This window comes from Artemia sp. Qi Xiang Cuo, chromosome 14 (assembly GCF_049724085.1).
Source record: "Artemia sp. Qi Xiang Cuo chromosome 14, ASM4972408v1, whole genome shotgun sequence".
In the NCBI taxonomy this organism is placed as follows: domain Eukaryota; kingdom Metazoa; phylum Arthropoda; class Branchiopoda; order Anostraca; family Artemiidae; genus Artemia; species Artemia sp. Qi Xiang Cuo.
In genome coordinates this window covers 40135644-40155033 of record NC_142807.1, presented here as the reverse complement: position 1 = coordinate 40155033, position 19390 = coordinate 40135644, and the positions used below count along the sequence as shown (strand labels likewise).

Sequence of the window (19390 nt, the reverse complement as noted above, 5' to 3'; positions counted from 1 at the left end):
TTAAACTGAAAGTAAGGAGCGACATTAAAACTTAAAACGAACAGAAATTATTCCGTATATGAAAGGGGCTGTCCCCTCCTCAATGCCTCGCTCTTTACGCTAAATTTTTTTATTGTTTTAAAAATTAAAGTTGTGAGACAGAGTGAAACTTTAGCGTAAAGAGCGAGGCGTTGAGGAGGGGACAGCCCCTTTCATATACGGAATAATTTCTGTTCGTTTTAAGTTTTAATGTCGCTCCTTACTTTCAGTTTAAAAAACTTGTTTTTTTTTATTTAATCTTTGTAAAAGCAGCACCTGAAAATTAAAAATACACTCGACTAAGCATGTCAATTGAAGCCATAATTTTGATGATGGGTTGTGGGAAGCATGAGTACCTGAGCTACCTGTTCCCAGCATTTAAGGCCAATAGGCCGGCCAGTACCAGTACAGTGCTTCCTACTCATTCTTGCTCTCTTCTGCGCTGTAGAATTCTATCAATGTTCCATTGTTGTCTTCATGATCTGAATCATCAATTTATAGATTGGTCTTTCAGTGTTAGGATGTTGTTTTAAATTGATGATGGTATCAAATGTTTCTGGAACACCCATTTTCTGGCAGCTTAACTTAATCTTTGTGATTTGTGGTGCCAGTACCAAACACTCAAAAAAGATATGTTGGGGGGTTTCCACTGATGTTTTACACCACCTACAGAGTGGTGAATGATGGAGATTCCATTGGAATCGAAGAGAATTCAGCAACGGGTATCCAGATTTTAACCTGTAATACCACACCGAATCTTCCCTTGATTGAAATGGGGAATTCAGGAATGGGGTGCACTTTGTTATTCCATGGTGTTTTATAATGTCTCGAAGGTTCCCAAGTTTTGAGTCTGGAGGGGCGCAAGCATTTGCTCCTTCATTAGCTAGTCTATCGGCTGTCATATTGTGGGTCAGTCCTTTATGGCTAGGGATATGGTGGAAGCAAACTGAAGTGTCCACATTCTTAAGGCTTAGGAGAGAATCTCTAATGGATTTTAAATCTGAATTAAATAAAAAAAACAAGTTTTTTTAACTGAAAGTAAGGAACGACGTAACTTAAAACGAACAGAAATTATTCCATATATGAAGGGGGCTGTCCCCTCCTCAACGCCTCGCTCTTTACGCTAAAGTTTTTTGTATTGTTTAAAAAAATAGAGTTGTGAGAAAGTCAAACTTTAGCGTAAAGAGCGAGGCGTTGAGGAGGGGACAGCCCCTTCATATACGGAATAATTTCTGTTCGTTTTAAGTTTTAACGTCGTTCCTTACTTTCAGTTAAAAAAACTTGTTTTTTTTATTTAATTTTTGAACGTTTTTAAATTAATGCAGGTTTTGATTTTTGCTCACCGTACATGAATAAATAAAACAAAAATTGCATATTATATTTGGTTAAATGGCTTTCTCGAAACTTGTTTAATTTTATTTACGAACGTTTTTATTAGTAATAAATATACATAACTAAGAATTAACTTACGTAACAAACTTCTATATTCATAAATTTTTAACACGTATATTAGGGGGTTCGCCCCCTATTCAATACCCTGCTCTTTAAACTATAGTTCGAATTTTTTTTTCCAGTTCTTTAAAAATAACCTCTTAATCACAATCAGTTGATCAGTTGAAAAACTTGTTTTTTTTTATTTAATTCCTGATCTTTTTCTTTAATAATGCTGGGAAATCCGGCGCCCCCTTCATAGCAATGTCCCTTCCCCCATGAAAACTTCCTTCATGGAAATATCCTCCCATATAGCCCCCGACCCACCCCACACCCCATCAACCAGAAAAAATATCCACTGAAAAGGTCTGTATACTTCCCAAAAACCAAAACAATATGTTAAAATTGAGTAAAGTTCATAACTTTCAGCCCTCCCCCCGGGGACTTTGGGGGATCAAGTCATCCTAAAAGACATATTTATCATATTTTCTACTATGCTGAACAAAATGGCTATCTCAAAATTTTGATCGGGTGACTTTGGGAAAAAAATGAGGATGGGAGGGGGCCTTGTTGCCCTCCATTTTTTTTGGTCACTTAAAAAGGGCCCTAGAACTTTTAATTTCGGCTCCAATCAGCCCTCCTACGATATTCTAGGACCACTGGGTCGATACGATCACTCCTGGGGAAAAAAAACAAACAAACAAACAAATAAACACACATCCATGATCTTTCTTCTGGCAAAAAATGGAAAATTCCACATTTTTGTAGATAGGAGCTTGAAACCTCTACAGTAGGGTTCTCTGATACGCTGAATATGATGGTGTGATTTTCATTAAGGTTCTATAACTTTTAGGGGGTCTTTCTCCCTTTTTTCGAAAATAAGCCAAATTTTCTCAGGCACGTAACTTTTGATCGGTCAAATTAAACTTGATCAAACTTATATATTTGAAATCAGAATTAAAATCTGATTCTTTTGATGTATCTATTGGTATCAAAATCCCGTTTTTTAGAGTTTTGGTTACCATTGAGCCGGGTCGCTCCTTACTTACAGTTCGTTACCATGAACTGTTTGATCAGCAGCCTCATAATTTATTTTTTTGATTAGTTGGATGGCAGACTTAGAATCTGTGAGGATTAACACTTTTTTTGAAGCTGGTCTAAGGTTGACCATAACTTCCAGTGCTTTTAGAATGGCAAACAACTTTGCTGACAAAATTGAAGTGTTGGATGGGAGGGTTACTGAAATATTCAAGGAAACATACGGAATGCTACCCCTGCTCCTGCATTTGTTCCTTTTACTCAGCCATCAGTATAAACTTGAGTATGTTCAGGAAATAATGAGGAAATTTTATTGGCAAAAAGCTGACAAACAAACTGATCAGTATAAAAAGATTTATCCTTAGGGAGCAGTTGGAGATGGCACTCAGGGGCCTCCAGTTCCCAAGGCGGGGAATTTGGAAAAGGGTAGCTATCTGCATGTTCATTTTTCCAATTTGGATGATCTTTCTGGTACTGACACCAAGAAGACTTATGGTGTTGAGGCTTGCTAGGGTTTGCAAAAGTGGCTGGAAAGACTGCATGTTTATCACCATAATATTGTATTTTTGTAAAGTAATGGTTTCTCTGCATAGTAGATCCATCTTTCAGAGCAGGTAGTCCAGAGAGCTCTTTTAGCTTATCTACTGCAGTATGTTTATGCAATCCCAATGCAATTCTTATGGCTGAATTTCGGAGTGTCTCAAGGGTTTTAAATAGTGTTACTGGAACATTTACAAGGAAATGAATGCCATATTCTATTTTAGATCAAATATACAGCTTATTAAAATCAATAATCAATTTTGGTGAAGATCCCCATTTAGATCCTGCGAGTCGCTTTAAGATGATGAGTCGCTTTAAAATTGACATTCTCAACATCTCAACAAGTGGTTGCCATTTTAAACGGCAGTCAAGGGTCATACCCAGTAGACAGACAGATGGCTGATAAGCTATTGTACTCCCTTCTATCACTAAGGGTTTAGGGAGGGTTGTTTGTCGGTTATAAAACACTATTGCCTTTGTTTTTGGAACCGAAATGGGCGGACCAAAAGCTTTAAAAAACAGAGACACATCATCTATGTCTTCCGGAATTATGCTTTGGAATAAGTTAATACTTTTGTGTTTATTCCATACCAGGAGATCATCAACAAGTACTTTATTTTTTGACTGACTTCTAAGTATTAATTCAGAAATACAAAGTGTGAATAAAAGAGAACTTATGAAAGTTCCTTGTGGGAGACCATCTTTAACTTGTTTTCTTGAAACAGAGTGTCATTTATCTGAACTTGAAAAGAACAATCACAAAGTAGATCATCTATCATTGATACCACTATAGATAGAAAATTTTTATTATTCATAACTTCTAGTAACTTTTTGTGTTTGACATTTCCATAAGCATCTCTCCAATCAAACATCACAGCAATTCCAAATTCACCATTTTGCAGAGCCTCTGCTATGTCTACTTCAATTCTGGTTATGTTGTCCATTGTATTGTGACCCTTTCTGAAACCTGTTTGGGATTGGGGTATCATTTGATTGACCTCTGCAAACCATTCTAATCTCTTTAAAATCATACGTTCAAATATCTTGCCCATGGTGGGGAGGACTGATATTGGTTTGTAAGATATTGGGTTATCGGGTGGTTTCCCAGGTTTGAGGATTGGGTGAATAAGGGCAATTTTCCAGAAATTAGGGAAATTCCCTTCTCTCCATGCCATATTACATACTTCAAGAAGTTTTTTTCGAAAGGTATGGGGTGATTCAATAAGCCATTTGATGTGTACCTCATCATACCCTCATGCTGAGTTTTGATTACATTCTTCAATGGCTGTGTCTAACTCAGGTAATGCAAAAGGTAAAATTAAAGACTTTTTATGTTGTGCTACTGAAGAGAGGACACATACAGGTGGGTTTGGCAAAATAGCTTCTACATCATTCTTCATGAAGTTTTGCAAAAATCTCAGTTGTTAAATTATCAGAAGTTACTAGCTGACCCTCGTGTATTATTTCATATTTGCAATCATCAAGTGCCATTCCTTTGCCATTCATCTTGGTTATATATTGGTGAAACTTAGATACTGCAGTGCAATGGTCTACTCTAGTCATAAATTTATCCCATGCCTCCTTTTTAGCCTGTAGACATGTTTTTTTCACTATTGCCGAGCTGCGTTTATATTCAATTGCTGTGCTCATTGATGGATGTCTTTGGAATGCCTTTCTTGCTATGTGTTTAGCTTCCACTGCAGCAGTGCATAGATCATTCCACCAGTCTTTAGTTCTTTTATTGCCAGGGGAGGTCCAATCATTATTGTTTGTCTTAGGGATTGTTTTTTGGGCTGCATCCATGATAATTTTTGTAAGGATTTTCACTTTATCGTCAATTAGGAAAGAGTCTTCCATCAGAGTATAATCAGCTTCTTGCAGCATTTGCTTGAACACTGGCCATTTACCTTTCTTGTTAATAAATTTCCTTTTACGAGGTTTTGTTTCACAAGACATGTGTGAGATAATTGTCTTTACAGCACAGTGATCACTATGTAGGTCTGTTACTCTACTAATTGACACCTGATCAATAGCAGAAGCAGGACCTAGTTGGATGTCTATGGTTGATTGTTTGTTATTTTTGGAAATGTAATATGTTGGTAAATTATATGGTGTTAGAACTACTATGTGATTATTTTCCAATAACAGTCTTTCCACATTTTTCCCAGCTCGATTTGACTGCTCAACATCTTCCCAATGTGGGCTATGTGCATTTAGGTCACCAAAAATAAAGAGGTTTTGCCCCTCTGCTTGAGTAGACAAAATATTAAACACATCTACGTCACACTTTGGGTTGTACATTGATTTAATTCTTAGTGTATCACCTGATTTTAAAGTAATTGATACTCCCACCACATTGACTTCGTGATCATGTTGCATTAATGGTAATGGTGAATGAACTAAACTCTCATCTATAAAAATGATCACCCCCCTCCTTTTCTGCCAGAATCTCTATCTTTGCGGTAGCATTTATATCCTGGTATGGCCACTCTTTTAAGGTTATTCAAATTTGTTTCTTGGAGGCAAATTATATCCACTTTCTCTTTATTTAAATATGAGCAGAGTTCCATTATTTTCATTTTATTAAGTGAGAATGCAGTACAATCGCAGTTCCACTGCAGTACAATCAGTTTATCTTTGATATTAATCTTGTTAGTCAGTTGGGTGGGCATTTTTTTAATCATTGGGGGATTTGAATATTTTGGGCAGCAACTATAGCAACTAGTTTCCATAAATTCATGTGTCACTTCTTTCAGCAAGGACTCTGGAAAGTGCTTCTCTAGTGCTTTCTCACTTAATAAGCATTTCATCTGTATGTCATAATTTGATATTCGAATAAGTTCCTGGGTAATAATGAATTTTGACAAATTTCTAAGTTGGTTACCAACTAAAATTGTGGGTGTTGGGGATTTTATATTTCTTCTGGGAGGTTCAGTGCCTCTAATAGATAAGGAGGTTGGTCTTATTGGTTGCATAGAGGATGGACCTGTTGAAAGTCTTCCTACTTTTTGGTCAAGTCTGGGGAAAGAAGGGCTAGCCAAACTTATGGGAAATTCAGTAGTTGACAGGGAGTAAGTCTCATTAAAGCTAGTAGAAGGTATTTTTTTCCATACTTGCTGTGGATGTCTTCTCTGATCTTGGGCAGGAGTTGTTCTTCTGGAGGGTGTGTTGGAAAAGTTTAGCTGAGGTTGTCTAGTCTCTTTTCTAATAGCATTTGCAATTATAGGTACGGGTATATTTTTCTCCTGAGCTATTTTTATAATCTGACTTCTTTGTTTGTATTTGGCACATAGAGTTCTGTTTTCAGAAAAGTGTGCGCCACCACAGTTTGTGCATTTTGTAGGGTTTTGGCAAATGGTTTCCAAATGACCCCTCAAAGTGCAATTTTTACAAACATCAGTTGTGGCAAATGGGCAAAATTTTTGTGTGTGCCCTAGTTTTAAGCAATGCTTACATTGGATTGGTTTTTCAGTATAGTGTCTAAAGGCAACTCTTCCCCCAAATAAGAATAACTTTTCTGGTGAATATTCTCCTTCAAATACACACAGAACTGAGTTGCTAGATACTAGTTCATTTTTATCATTTCTTTTATTAAGTCTTGTTGTTGACTTTAATTGGTAGTTCAAAAGGGCATTATCAGTAAGGCCTTCTTGGATATCAGTATCTCCATATAGATTTGATACATTATAAATGACTAGCCTAGTTTCTTTTTGAAGAATTTGTTCTTTTGGTTTGCAGGTTACTGCCATGTTACCAATCAGTTTCAGATCCAGCAAAGGGGTCAGACAAGCTGCATCACTCAGCTTCTCCATTTCTATTAATGAATAGGTCAAATTCCTTTCTCAAGTTCTTAAAAATATTCATTCTACGAAAATCAATGTGTTTTTGGGTTCAAACTTTGGGAGTGGGGTATTTGTATTTGTCTTAGCTGGTGAAATTACTACAGCAAAGATTGGGATGGATATTTCATTACCAAGGGTTGGGGCTGTTGAATCATCTGAAGTTTCGGATAGTTTAAAGCCATCAACCTTACGTTTTTTGGTATTCTTTTTCTTATGTTTTTGGACAACTTGGAAATCATCCCATGCCAGATGGCTTACACTACCTGGTAGTAGACAATTTGGGTCACTCTGCTGGGGTGATCCTACAGAGATCATTGTACCATCACTAGAAGTAGATGTACTTGATGGCAGTCTAGAGGTGGTTAGCCTATTACAATTTTTCGATTCTCAATGTTTGTAGGGTATGGAGTATGGGGAGGAGAAATAGCTGCATCACTCCAGGGAATAGCCTGGTTCCCTTCCATAGAGAGGTCAGGTGGATCTTGTTTTGACATCAGTCACAAAAAAGCAATATATCTAAAAGGCACTAAACCTAGTAAATATAACAAAGATAATACTTGATGAAAGTTAATCCTTTGGGTGTTCCAACAATAATATATTTAGTAAATATATAAATTGCTACCATGCGTTTACATCTGGGTTGCTGCTCATGCCATGTATCCAATAAAACGTTTAGTTTGAAATTTGTGCTATAAATTGTTTTTTATAGATGGCATTTGTCTCAGCCAGTCTAAAAATGTTTAAAAAAGAAATAAAATACAGTTCTAAGACATTCACGAATATCTTAGAACCTATATATTAACAGAGTATATAACCCCACCTTCCTAATGCAAAAATATATACCCAAAATTGCATTCTGAATCTAAATATAACCTTCATTTGCATCACAAATGAATGTGACTCCCACCCCCATGATGTCCAAATATATACCCTGATTTGGATATATTTAGGGGTTAGAGTAAAGTTTATTTGGTGCCACCTATAAATTTACCAGTAATTCTACATGTTTCTTATTTCTAGGGATCAGAAGATTAAATACATGACAGGTATGTACCTATGTAAATTCAGACAAAAAAATAATTTACCTTAATTTTGAGTTTTCAATCTCTTTTTCATTGACTCGAGTTTTTATAAATGATTCCTAGGCATATTATTACCTTAAATTGCAGCTAAGAGCAATCTAAGGATTTCTCCTTGTAGAGCTCTGGAATGATGACATGTTGTATGCAAGAATCACTGGTGACCAGGTGCTGCTCCATCTTCAATAGCATCCCAATTGAATTTACATTCTTTGGAAGACCACTCAGCATCTATCCTTTGTTTAAAAACATCAATGGATTCAGCAGTAACATTTTCATTAGATAATTTGTTCTAATTGTTGACAATACATGTTGAGAAGAATTGAGTACAGACTCTAGATGTTGTAGACTGCTTCACAAGTTTCTCTAGTTCTTGAATTGGTACTAACAGTTGGGAATAATGCTGAGAGAATTTTAGCCCTCAGCAACTTCAAGGCTAAAATTGCATCCCCTCTATTTTTCCTGCATAAAAGTGAAGGGGGATCCAACAATGATAGTCTTACTGGATGAGAAAGATCTTGCATGCCAGATATCTTTTTACCGGCATGTCTCTGCACATCTTCAAGAACTTTTATATCTTTTTTTGAAATATGGAGAGACAAGTGACATTTCAAATTCAAGCTTAGGATACACAAGTCCCTTATAAAGAAGACTGATGACTTTAGAAGAACGAGTGGAGATGGTATGCTTAATCAAACCCAAAGTTGGATTAGCCCCAGCAGCAGACCTCTTAGCATGTGTGCTGAATTTTAATTCATTGTCAATAGTGACATCAAGATCTTGCACATTATTTACAGAGGAGAGTGGGTGGTCTGAGAAAAATAAGAGCAGCATGGATTCTGTTCGCCAAAGTGAATGATATGGCACTTGCCAACATTGAATTCAAGAAGCCAGGCCTCAGCCCAGTGACCCAGTTGTTGAAGGTTAATTTGTAGAAGGGTATGATCTTCAAAGGACAAAGCTGGCCCAAAAAGCTTCATGTCATCTGCATAAAGAGTTGAATTACTGCTGATAATGGAAGGAATATCATTGATGAAAATATTAAATAATGTAGGACCCATGACACTTCCCTGAAAAACTCCACTCAGAAAACACATGTTGAGTAAGAAAGAATACTACCTCCAGAGTCATCAAACAACTGAACACATTGGTTTTGTGAGTAAAGAAAATCAAGGATCCAGAGCAGGGATTTCTCTTCAAGCTTAACTGCAGGCAATTACAAGTTGATTGTGACACACTTTGTCAAATGCTTTATTGCAATACAATTTTAAGCAATATCAAGCTTTCCCTTCTAAATTTGAGATGACATTTATGAATTTTTAAAACCTTATCCTAAATCAGGATTGAGTAAAGGTATCTTTGGATCCATTCCTTGGAGTTTCGCTTAAATCAACTGCTTTCCAAGATGAATAGAAGCTCCTAAGGTATAAGCTTAGGATTCCAGCTATACATAAGGAAACATATTAAGAAAACAATTCCCACTGCATAATATAGAAGACAATCCTAGTTAACACCTTTTGGTGGGGGAGACTCTTTCGACCCATGACACTTCCCTGAAAAACTCCACTCAGAAAAACACATGTTGAGTAAGAAAGAATACTACCTCCAGAGTCATCAAACAACTGAACACATTGGTTTTGTGAGTAAAGAAAATCAAGGATCCAGAGCAGGGATTTCTCTTCAAGCTTAACTGCAGGCAATTTAATTACAAGTTGATTGTGACACACTTTGTCAAAAGCTTTATTGCAATACAATTTTAAGCAATATCAAGCTTTCCCTTCTAAATTTGAGATGACATTTATGAATTTTTAAAACCTTATCCTAAATCAGGATTGAGTAAAGGTATCTTTGGATCCATTCCTTGGAGTTTCGCTTAAATCAACTGCTTTCCAAGATGAATAGAAGCTCCTAAGGTATAAGCTTAGGATTCCAGCTATACATAAGGAAACATATTAAGAAAACAATTCCCACTGCATAATATAGAAGACAATCCTAGTTAACACCTTTTGGTGGGGGAGACTCTTTCACTTCTTTCCTTGTATTTCTTCTTTCTCCTTGTACTTCTTCACTTCTTTCCTTGTATTTCCAGTTTTTCTATTACATTTCTAAATCTTTGTGTTTATTCTCTAAGTCTCAAAGAGCTTTTAAACAAATGCCATCTAACCTAATTTATCACTGTTTGTCTGTTGACATGTTTTTGTAAGAAATGAGGTAGAATCCATGTTGATTACTGAATTTGAAAAGTGGGATGATCAATCATTCAAGATGACAAAAGAAATGTATTACCTTGACACTGTGGATATATTGACAGGTGCATAAAAAGTTGATAATAAAACGGGGGCTGCTTTTGTAATTCTCTCAGAGAATATTGTTAACCTGATTACAGTGTTTCAAGCAAAAGTAGTGAGATGCCTAATAGATTGTGCATCAACAGGTGAAAAATAAAGAATCTGTTCTGATTCAAAAAGTGGTTTAGAGCCAATCAAGAATATCTATCTAGAAAATAAAGCAGCTTCCAAAGTGATTTTTTGCCATGAAAAAATGCAGAAACTACTGGGAAAAGGAGTAACCATCATATTGGACTGGGTATTGGGATGTGCAAATTTTATTTGAACTGAAATGGCTGACACTGCAGCAAAACAAACATCCATAGCAGACAGGAAAACTTGTGTAACTAATACTCCCAGGATGGTTAACCAGATTGGGGAAGTGATAAAGAAACTGAGAATAAGGGCATTCAAGGATAGCTGGGCATTCTTAACAAATATATTAATGATGCAGAAGAAAGAAAGGCAATTTGAAAAGAAATTATGTGGAATGCTATGCAAATCTGAGGCCTGAGTAATATTAAGATTAAGGGCAGGTCATGCAGAAACTAAGACATGTAGCGCCCATTTTTATAATAAAGATCCAAGGTGTAGATTTTGTAGAAACAAGGAAACAGTAAAACACCTGTTATTTGAATATGTGAGAAGAGAAGATTAAGAGGAATGATCTTAGACAGTTTATTAGAGAGTAAAGAATTCTACAGAGTAGTGACTACTGAGTAGAGCAGGCTTGGACAGTAACTCTGCTGATGGACTTAAGCAGATATGCAAGTTTTTAAAGGATATTAATTGGATAAATTCTATATAAACCAAGTGATATAGTGATTATTGTATAAGAAGCCTTCTGAGTCCTTGCAGGAAGAGAGAAGAAATCATTCAATTCAATCCATGTTTATTTTTCAGAAATTTGTTTTAAAAAATTGTACAACAATCAAAGAAGGAAAGATAAAGGTTCTCTCCATGCAAAATGTGTTAACTAGGATTATTCTGCATATTATGAAGAAAGAATTGTTTTCTTAACATGTTTCCTTATATATAGCTAGAATCCTAGGCTTAATACTGCTCCTTATCTAGAATTTCACTATTATTTTTTCACTATCTTGGATAAAAGCAAAGCTAGTGAAATACCATTTCAGGCCCTGGAATAAGCCCTCAGAAAAGGTTTTTATGCTTTTATCTCTAATCCTTTCCTATTTCCAAGACTGTACAGCTTAGAATATAAGTTTTACACTTGGTAAACAAACTTCTTCCCTTATTTTTTTTTTGAGCCAACTCTTCTTTAACTCCTGGGTTTTAAAGACAGGCTTTGAGTGATTTGAGCACACGCTTAAGCCATATTATTACTCATTTTTGTATTCAAGACCTATTTTTGAAAAATCCTCCAGAACACTATAAATAAGGATCTAGCAAAGGTATAATTATGTAATCATGGTCACTGGGTTTCACTTGTGCTGCAGGTCTATTTTTAAAGGTTTTCTAAAACAAAGCCTGTCCATGTTCACCAAAAGTCAGGTCCTTTGGAGGAAAAAAAAGAGATGAGAGTAGATACCTTAGAAAACTCTTGGGGTATAGTTTAAGATCTGAATTGATTTCTGGAAGTTTTGTTCTTGGTATGTTCTGAGCTAGGTGATTAAACTTCCTGGAATAGATGCACAGCTCTGGGGCTATTTCCCCTCCTCTAATGTACTGTCTTTCCAAGAGTTTCGTGTAGATAAACAAAACCTATAGAAATAGATCCATAGCCCTAATACAGGGTGGAAAAAGATTTTGCAAAATTCTGTAAAAAAAGGCCCTAACTTCAAAAAACATGACAAAAAGATTAAATTAAATGGCCTAGAATCTAGCTCAAATCCTAAAAATGTCCTTGCCAAACCTATTATGTCCAAGAGAAACATAATAGGTTTCTCTTATGTCCAGTCTTTGCACCAAATTTGGATTCTTTTCAATTTAAGAAAAAAAAACTGGTTCTGCTGAAGTTTTTTTGCCTTAGAGGTAGGGAAAGGGTGAAAATTGGAACAAAAGCACTTCACAGTTGCTTATTTGGGCTATATATCCATTCCTGAAAGATTCAATCACCTAGCTCAACAAGTAAGTTTCTGAGATAACAAAAAGCAGATAATCTAGAATTTTATCTCAAGAAGCTGTTGAGCAAGGCTAATGGAGGTTTCAAAAATGAATAAGCAAATTGAAAGTGATTTTGCTTTCTATTACATTCTATTCTCTACTTTCTAAAAAAAATTCATTTCTCTTTACAGAGAAATGTATCATGCACATCAGTCCAAAAGCTGAGATTAAGGAATTGTGCAAAGTGTGAAGCCAGATTGTTTTGTGTGTAACATAACTTTAAGAAAAGGAAAACTTTCTCACTGATAGGAAAAAGCAATATGTAAACCTGAGATTATGCTGTTGTGTCTATTGCAGGAGGGTAAGTACAAGGACAAGAAAGCTTTATACTAAGGGATTTGTAACAGCTGTTTTCTATCTAAAATGTAATTATGGGTATTCAAATTAACGCATATTCATATGTGCTCATATGAATCAACACATCTGCAACTCAACAATGGTATGATAAGGCGAGTTTTATTGAGAAAGCATCATTCCATGTCATTCTTCAGTTTTAGTATTTATTAAGGAATGGTTTTAACTTTTGTTAACTAAGGAGGAATAGGCCAACTTTTCTGCGCTACTAAGGAATGATTCCTTACCTTTAAAACCCTCAACTGAAAGTACACAGTTTCCGATCTTTAAATCATAGGTAGCACGCTAGCGCTGCCTAAGTAAAGAACAATGTGGGCAAAATGTGTTTTTGTTTTTTTTTCTCCATACCTGGGCACTTCGTATCCAAGAAGTTGTCGTAGAAACTTCGAAAAGGGCTCATTCAATTGGAAATTGGAGTGGCTAGTGCCCTTTTTAATAGTCAAAAGTGATTAGAGGGCAACTAGCCCCCCCCACGCCCATCATTCCCCCCAAAACAACCAAACAAAATTTTGAGATAGCCATTTTGTTCAGCGTAGTTGATTTCCTGATAGAAAATATGTTTTTAGGAGGCCACTCCCCCACAACCCTCAGGGCAAGGGTTTTAAGTTATTACCTGGGGGCACTCATGGTTTTATAGAAGAAGTTGCCGTAGAAACTTCAAAACAGACTCATTCGATGTGAAAATTAAAAGTCTAGTGCTCTTTTCAATAATCACAAGTTATTGAGGGGAAGCTAGCCCCCCCACGCCCATCGGATCAACAAACAAATCGCATAAAATTTTTGAGATAGTTATTTTCTTAAACGGAGATGATTTCCAGATAAAAATATGTTTTTGAGGAGGACACACCCTCACAACCCTCAGGGCAAGGGTTTTACGTTATGCCCTGGGGGCATATAACTTTTTTATAGAAGGCATTGTTGCAGAAACTTCAAAACAGGCTCATTCTATTGGAAATTCATAGGGCTATTAACCTGTTTAGTAGTTGGAAGTAATTGGAGGGCAACTAGCCCCCCTCCCACACCCATCATTCTCCCAAACACGTCCCTTAAAAATTGTGAGATGGCCATTTTTTTCAGCATAGTTGATTTCCAGATAGAAAATATGCTTTTGAGGACGACAATCCCCCACAACCCTCAGGGCAAGGGTTTTAAGTTATGCCCTGGGGGCATATAAGGTTTTTATAGAAGGCGTTGTCGTAGAAAATTCAAAACAGGCTCATTCGATTGGAAATTCAAAGGGCTATTGCCCTTTTTAATAGTCGAAAGTGATTGGGGGGCAACTAGCCCCCCTCCCCACGCCCATCCTCCCCCCAAACACATCCAATCCAAATTTTGAGATAGCCATTTTGTTCAGCATAGCTGATTTCCAGGTAGAAAATATGTTTTGAGGAGTACACAACCCTCAGGGCAAGGGTTTTAAGTTATGCCCTGGGGGCATATAAGGTTTTTATAGAAGGCATTGTCGTAGAAACTTCAAAACAGTCTCATTCGATTGGAAATTCAAAGTGCTAGTACCCTTTTTAATAGTCGAAAGTGATGGGTGGGCAACTAGCCCCCCCCCCCCACGCCCATCATTCCCCCAAACACATCCAATCAAAATTTTGAGATAACCGTTTTGTTCAGCGTAGTTGATTTCCAAATAGAAAATATTTTTTGAGGAGGACACTCCCCCACATCCCTCAGGGCTGGGTTTTAAGTTATGCCCTGGGGGTATATAAGGTTTCTAAAGAAGGCGTTGTCGTAGAAACTTCAATAAAAGCTCATTCGACTGAAAATTCAAAGGGCTAGTGCCCTTTTTAATAGTTGAAAGTGATTGGAGGGCAACTAGCCCCCCCCCCCCCCACCCATCATTCCCCCAAAAACATCCAATAAAAATTTTGAGATAGCCATTTTGTTCAGGGTAGTTGTTTTTCAGATAGAAAATATATTTTTCAGGAGGACACTCCCCCACAACCCTCAGGGCAAGGATTATAAGTTATGCTCTTGGGGCATATAAGGTTTTTATTGAAATCTTTGTCGTAGAAACTTGAAAAAGGGCTCATTCGATTTGAACTTCAAAGGACTAGTACCCTTTTTAATAGTCAAAATTGATTTGAGGGCAACTAACCACCCTCTCACGCCCACCATTTACCCAAACATGTTCAATAAAAATTTTAAGATTTCCATTTTATTCAACGTATTTGACAGTTTTGGAAATTATGTGCTTAAGGATGACAACCCCTCCCCCTCACAGCCCACAGGGCAAGAGAAGTCAGTTTTGCCCTTGGGGCATATCAGGTTTTTTATAGAAAATGTTGTTGTAGAAACTTAAAGAGGGTTCATTCAGTGGAAAACTGAAAGGGTAACCGCCTTTGTTAATAGTTGAAAGTGACTGGATAGCGACTAAAACCCCTCTCACGCCCACCATTTTCCCAAACACATCGAATTAATAATAGTAAATTTCCATTGTCTTCAACGTAGTTGAAAGTTCGGGATATTAATTCTCTTACTATGATAACCTCTTCAGAGCCCTCAGTAAAAGAGTGGTAAGTTTTACCCTGGGGACAAATAAAGTTTCTATTGAAATCGTTGTCTTAGAAACTTCAAAAGGGCTCATTCAATAGGAAATTCCAGTGGCTGGTGCCCTTTTTAATCGTGAAAAGTGAGTTGAAGGCAACTAGCCCCCCCCACGTCCATAGTTTTCCCAAACACATCCAATCAATATTTTGAGATAGCCATTTTGTTCAGCGTAGTCGATATCCACATAGAAAATATTTTTCTTAGGAGGGAACTCCCCCACAACCCTCATGGCAAGGGTGTTAAGTTATGCCCTGGGGGCATATAAGGTTTTTATAGAAGGCGTTGTCGTAGAAACTTCAAAACAGGCTCATTCAATTGGAAATTCAAAGGGCTAGTGCCCTTTTTAATAGTCGAAAGTGATTGGAGGGCATCTAGCCCCCCCCCCAGGCCCAGCATTCCCCCAAATGCATCCAATCAAAATTTTGAGATAGCCATTTTGTTCAGAGTAGTGGATTTCCAGATAGAAAATATGTTTTTGAGGAGGACACTCCCCCACAACCCTCAGGGCAAGGGTTTTCAGTTATGCCGTGGGAGCATATTTGGTTTTTATAGAAGGCGCTTTCGTAGAAACTTCAAAAAAGGCTCATTTGATTGGAAATTCAACGGGCTAGTGCCCTTTTTAATAGTCGACAGTGATTGGAGGGCAACTAGCCCCCCCCCACCCCCCACGCCCATCATTCCCCTAAACACATCCAATTAAAATTTTGAGATAACCATTTTGTTCAGCGTAGTTGTTTTCCACGTAGAAAATATGTTTTTGAGGAGGGCAATCCCTCACAACCCGCAGGGCAAGGGTTTTAAGTTATGCCCTGGGGGCATATAAGGTTTTTATAGAAGGTGTTGTCGTAGAAACTTCAAAACAGGCTCATTCTATTGTAAATTCAAAGGGCTAGTACCCTTTTTAATAGTCGAAATTGATTGGTGGGCAACTAGCCCCCCCCCCCCTCCACGCCCTTCATTCCCCCGAACACAGCCAATCAAAATTTTGAGATAGCCATTTTGTTCAGCGTAGTTGATTTCCAGATAGAAAATATCTTTTTGAGGAGGACACTCCCTCACTACCCTCAGGGCAAGGGGTTTCATCTACGCCCTGGGGGTATATAAAGTTTTTATAGAAAGCATTGTCATAGAAACTCAAAATAGGCTCAATCGATTGAAAATTCAAAAGGATTGTATCCTTTTTAATAGTCGAAAGTGATTGGAGGGCACCTAGCCCCCCCCCACACCCGTCAGTCCCCCCAACACATCCAATCAAAATTTTGAGATAGCCATTTTGTTCAGGGTAGTTGATTTCCAGATAGAAAACATATTTTTGAGGAGGACACTCCCCCACAACCCTCAGGACAAGGATTATAAGTTATGCCCTGGGGGCATATAAGGTCTTTATTGAAGTCTTTGTCATAGAAACTTGAAAAAGGGCTCAATGGTATCAAGTTTTCCATTTCAGGTCAACTAAAGGAGGTATGAAACTAAATTAAACAGGACCATTTGTGTCTAGTTAAAAGGGTGTGTGTTGTTAAAAATTGCTCAAAATTTTTGTCCAGCATACAAATAGCAGGCCAAACTATAAAGTCTAAAAAAACGAAAAGGTTTAAAGTATTATTTTCTTTTTCCCAGAAAAGACAATGTCAATATAAAACGAACAGAAATTAATTAAAAAAAACTTTTTCCAGAAAATAAGTTTTTCTAAGAAAAGTAAAGAACTCCATTAAACAAAAAATGAGCAAAAATAAAATCAAATAATCTACCAAGCTTGAAACATCCACAAATCAGCATCGATAAATAAATGAGACCCAAAACGAACATAAATTACGATAAATAACCGAGTCAAACTCAAAACGAGCAGAAATTAACACAAGTTGGGTGCAAAACCCCTAGGCCTTCCCAAGGCCAGAACAAAATTTGCACTTTACTGAAAAAATATAACTGTTTTTACTTTTATAACTTTAATAAATCAAATAATACTAACATTTTGATTACTAAATATCACTATATGTATATTAAACTGTTTTATAACAATAAACAAAAAAAAATATGTCATGATTCTTTTAGATCTTTACAAATGACTAATATTTGTGTGGTTGGTGCTGGGATAATTGGATTGAGCACAGCAGTTGTTATACAGCAACGGTATGGATCTTCTGTTTCGGTTACTCTAATTGCTGATAAGTTTTCTCCCAATACGACTGGCGATGGTGCTGCAGGCTTATGGGGACCATATTTACTTGGTGACACTCCACATGAAAAAATAAGGTATGTTCCAAAATTACTGTACCAGAAGCAGGTGGGGAATCGGGGTTACATTAAGCCATCCCTTTTTCACTTAAGTTATAATAATAATAATAATAAATTAAAGATTATTGTTGTCCTAATATATTAGCGTGTATACATGTTTTTTTTACCCATCTTAAGAAAGATTGACAGAAAGTTTATGGTGGTTTAAGACTTAAATTGGGTTTACAGTAAATCTTGCTTTTGTTAATTGACTTGTTTACAAAGTCTAGGGGCAGTCATAAAACAATAAACGTTTCATTTGGCTTGTTTAAAATTATGAACCATAAATGTAACCACCTTCCTAGATTTGCCATGTGGGTCCTCCTAGGAGAATTGGAAAAATACTCTATTAAAATGAACTTCTTTTGTATTTTTACCCCTCTGCCCTTTGGTTGTATGATATCTGTGTTGATAATTGGATACGTACCTTTTAGCATGTATCATATAAATCACATTACATAACAATAAGATGCAATACATATGTACTTTTGCTCTCTATTGTTGCTTTCTCTCACCTATTGTCATGGTAGACAGACGAAGCTAGAATCAAACAAAGCTCTGGACATACAATCTTTGCAGGGTAAGTTTGTTGTGTTAGACCTGTTTATTTCTCATCTTCCTTCAATAACACTGTGCAAGAAATGATAAATACAATAAATTTCATAACATAGTAAAGGTACATAATGAGAAAAAACAAAGGCGATACTTTTGTTGTTTTAAATTGGAACAACATTAGTGTCTTTTTGTTTTATTGTTATATGCTTCAAAGCATCTGCTTATGGCAGCATTAGGGTCTATGATGCCGTATATACTATAGGTCCAATAATTATTTACCCAATTTGGGACTCAGAGGAGATACTTTGAATACTGGTAGTAAATTTACTGAAGTTATTTTGTTTCCATTGTCAAAAAAGTACGCCGAAAAGGTGCAAAACACTGGAAATTTGAAAGTCTGCAAGCATTACATAGTTTAGCCTGTTGCTGATGACAAAAATGGTCTATTGAATACTTTACTGCCATTGGTACTATTTGCTTTGGTACTAGTTTCTGATCAAATGAGCATCCTCTGAAGTTTCTATGACCATGAGACAGAGGTGGGGATAATGAAGGAGCAGTCCCCTGCCTATACAGAATAAATTTTGGGGGTTAATGTTACTCTCTACTTTCATGATAACATTGTAGACCAGAAATACTCCCAGAAATTCTAGGAATTAAATATCAACTTCACATTTTGATGCGTTTTTAATTTTTTTTTACACTCCCCCCTCCCCCCGAAGAATAACCCCCCCAAACAAAAGTCCTGAACATGACTCTAGGGACTATAAATCAATATCTGCATCAACCCTCCCTTTGTCTCTTTCTTAGAACTAATTCTGTACTTATCTGAAGCCTCGATGAAACTTGGGATGCTTTGGCATTAAAATGTACTCTTTAAGGCATCTCCCACCCTCCCTCCCCTCTGCGGCAGCTAGCCAAAATATTTTTAAGGTCTAAACAAATTTCACTGTTTTAGGTAAATTTCCTGTTGTTTTATGATTTCAAATATTCGCATATAAGGGTTTTAAGCCTTTACAATGGGGTTCTATAATTGTTTTGTAGTCAGGGAGTGAGGGAGATGTGTCTAAGACTTAACTGACTTTACTTGAGTCTTCTGCCGGGCACTGTTTGGCGTAGAGAGTGGCATTTGCCTCCTCCACGCGCTTCGGTCCAGTGCAAGCGTTTGTATTTTGCTCGGTCGGATGTTTGCCATTGCCAGGAACTTCGGTTGACTGCGGGGCTGCTTCTAACCGGCTTTCGTAGGGTC

The 19390-nt window shown here is 36.8% G+C and overlaps 2 protein-coding genes across 6 annotated transcripts in view; one reads left to right on the top strand and one right to left on the bottom strand.

Moving 5' to 3' along the window:
• Daao2 (D-amino acid oxidase 2) overlaps positions 1 to 19390 on the top strand; it is a 54759-nt gene that overhangs the window by 2930 nt on the left and 32439 nt on the right. For 3 of the 5 annotated variants that reach the window (XM_089100239.1, XM_089100240.1, XM_089100241.1), the window contains exon 2: positions 17365 to 17565. In XM_089100239.1, coding sequence (XP_088956365.1) covers positions 17375 to 17565 — 191 coding nt within the window. In that variant the 5' untranslated portion in view covers positions 17365 to 17374. Of the gene's footprint in view, positions 1 to 12530; positions 12701 to 17364; positions 17566 to 19390 lie in introns of all 5 variants that reach the window. The other 2 variants (XM_089100236.1, XM_089100238.1) reach the window with 1 other exon arrangement.
• Positions 4417 to 5328, bottom strand: LOC148944459 (uncharacterized). The gene has a single exon (XM_089099934.1). The coding sequence runs from the start codon at positions 5326 to 5328 to the stop codon at positions 4417 to 4419; it is 912 nt and encodes a 303-aa protein (XP_088956060.1).

What these genes read in the sequence shown, in the direction of transcription:
- LOC148944459 (XM_089099934.1), bottom strand. Translation starts at nt 5,328, where the DNA reads ATGTACAACCCAAAGTGTGACGTAGATGTGTTTAATATTTTGTCTACT.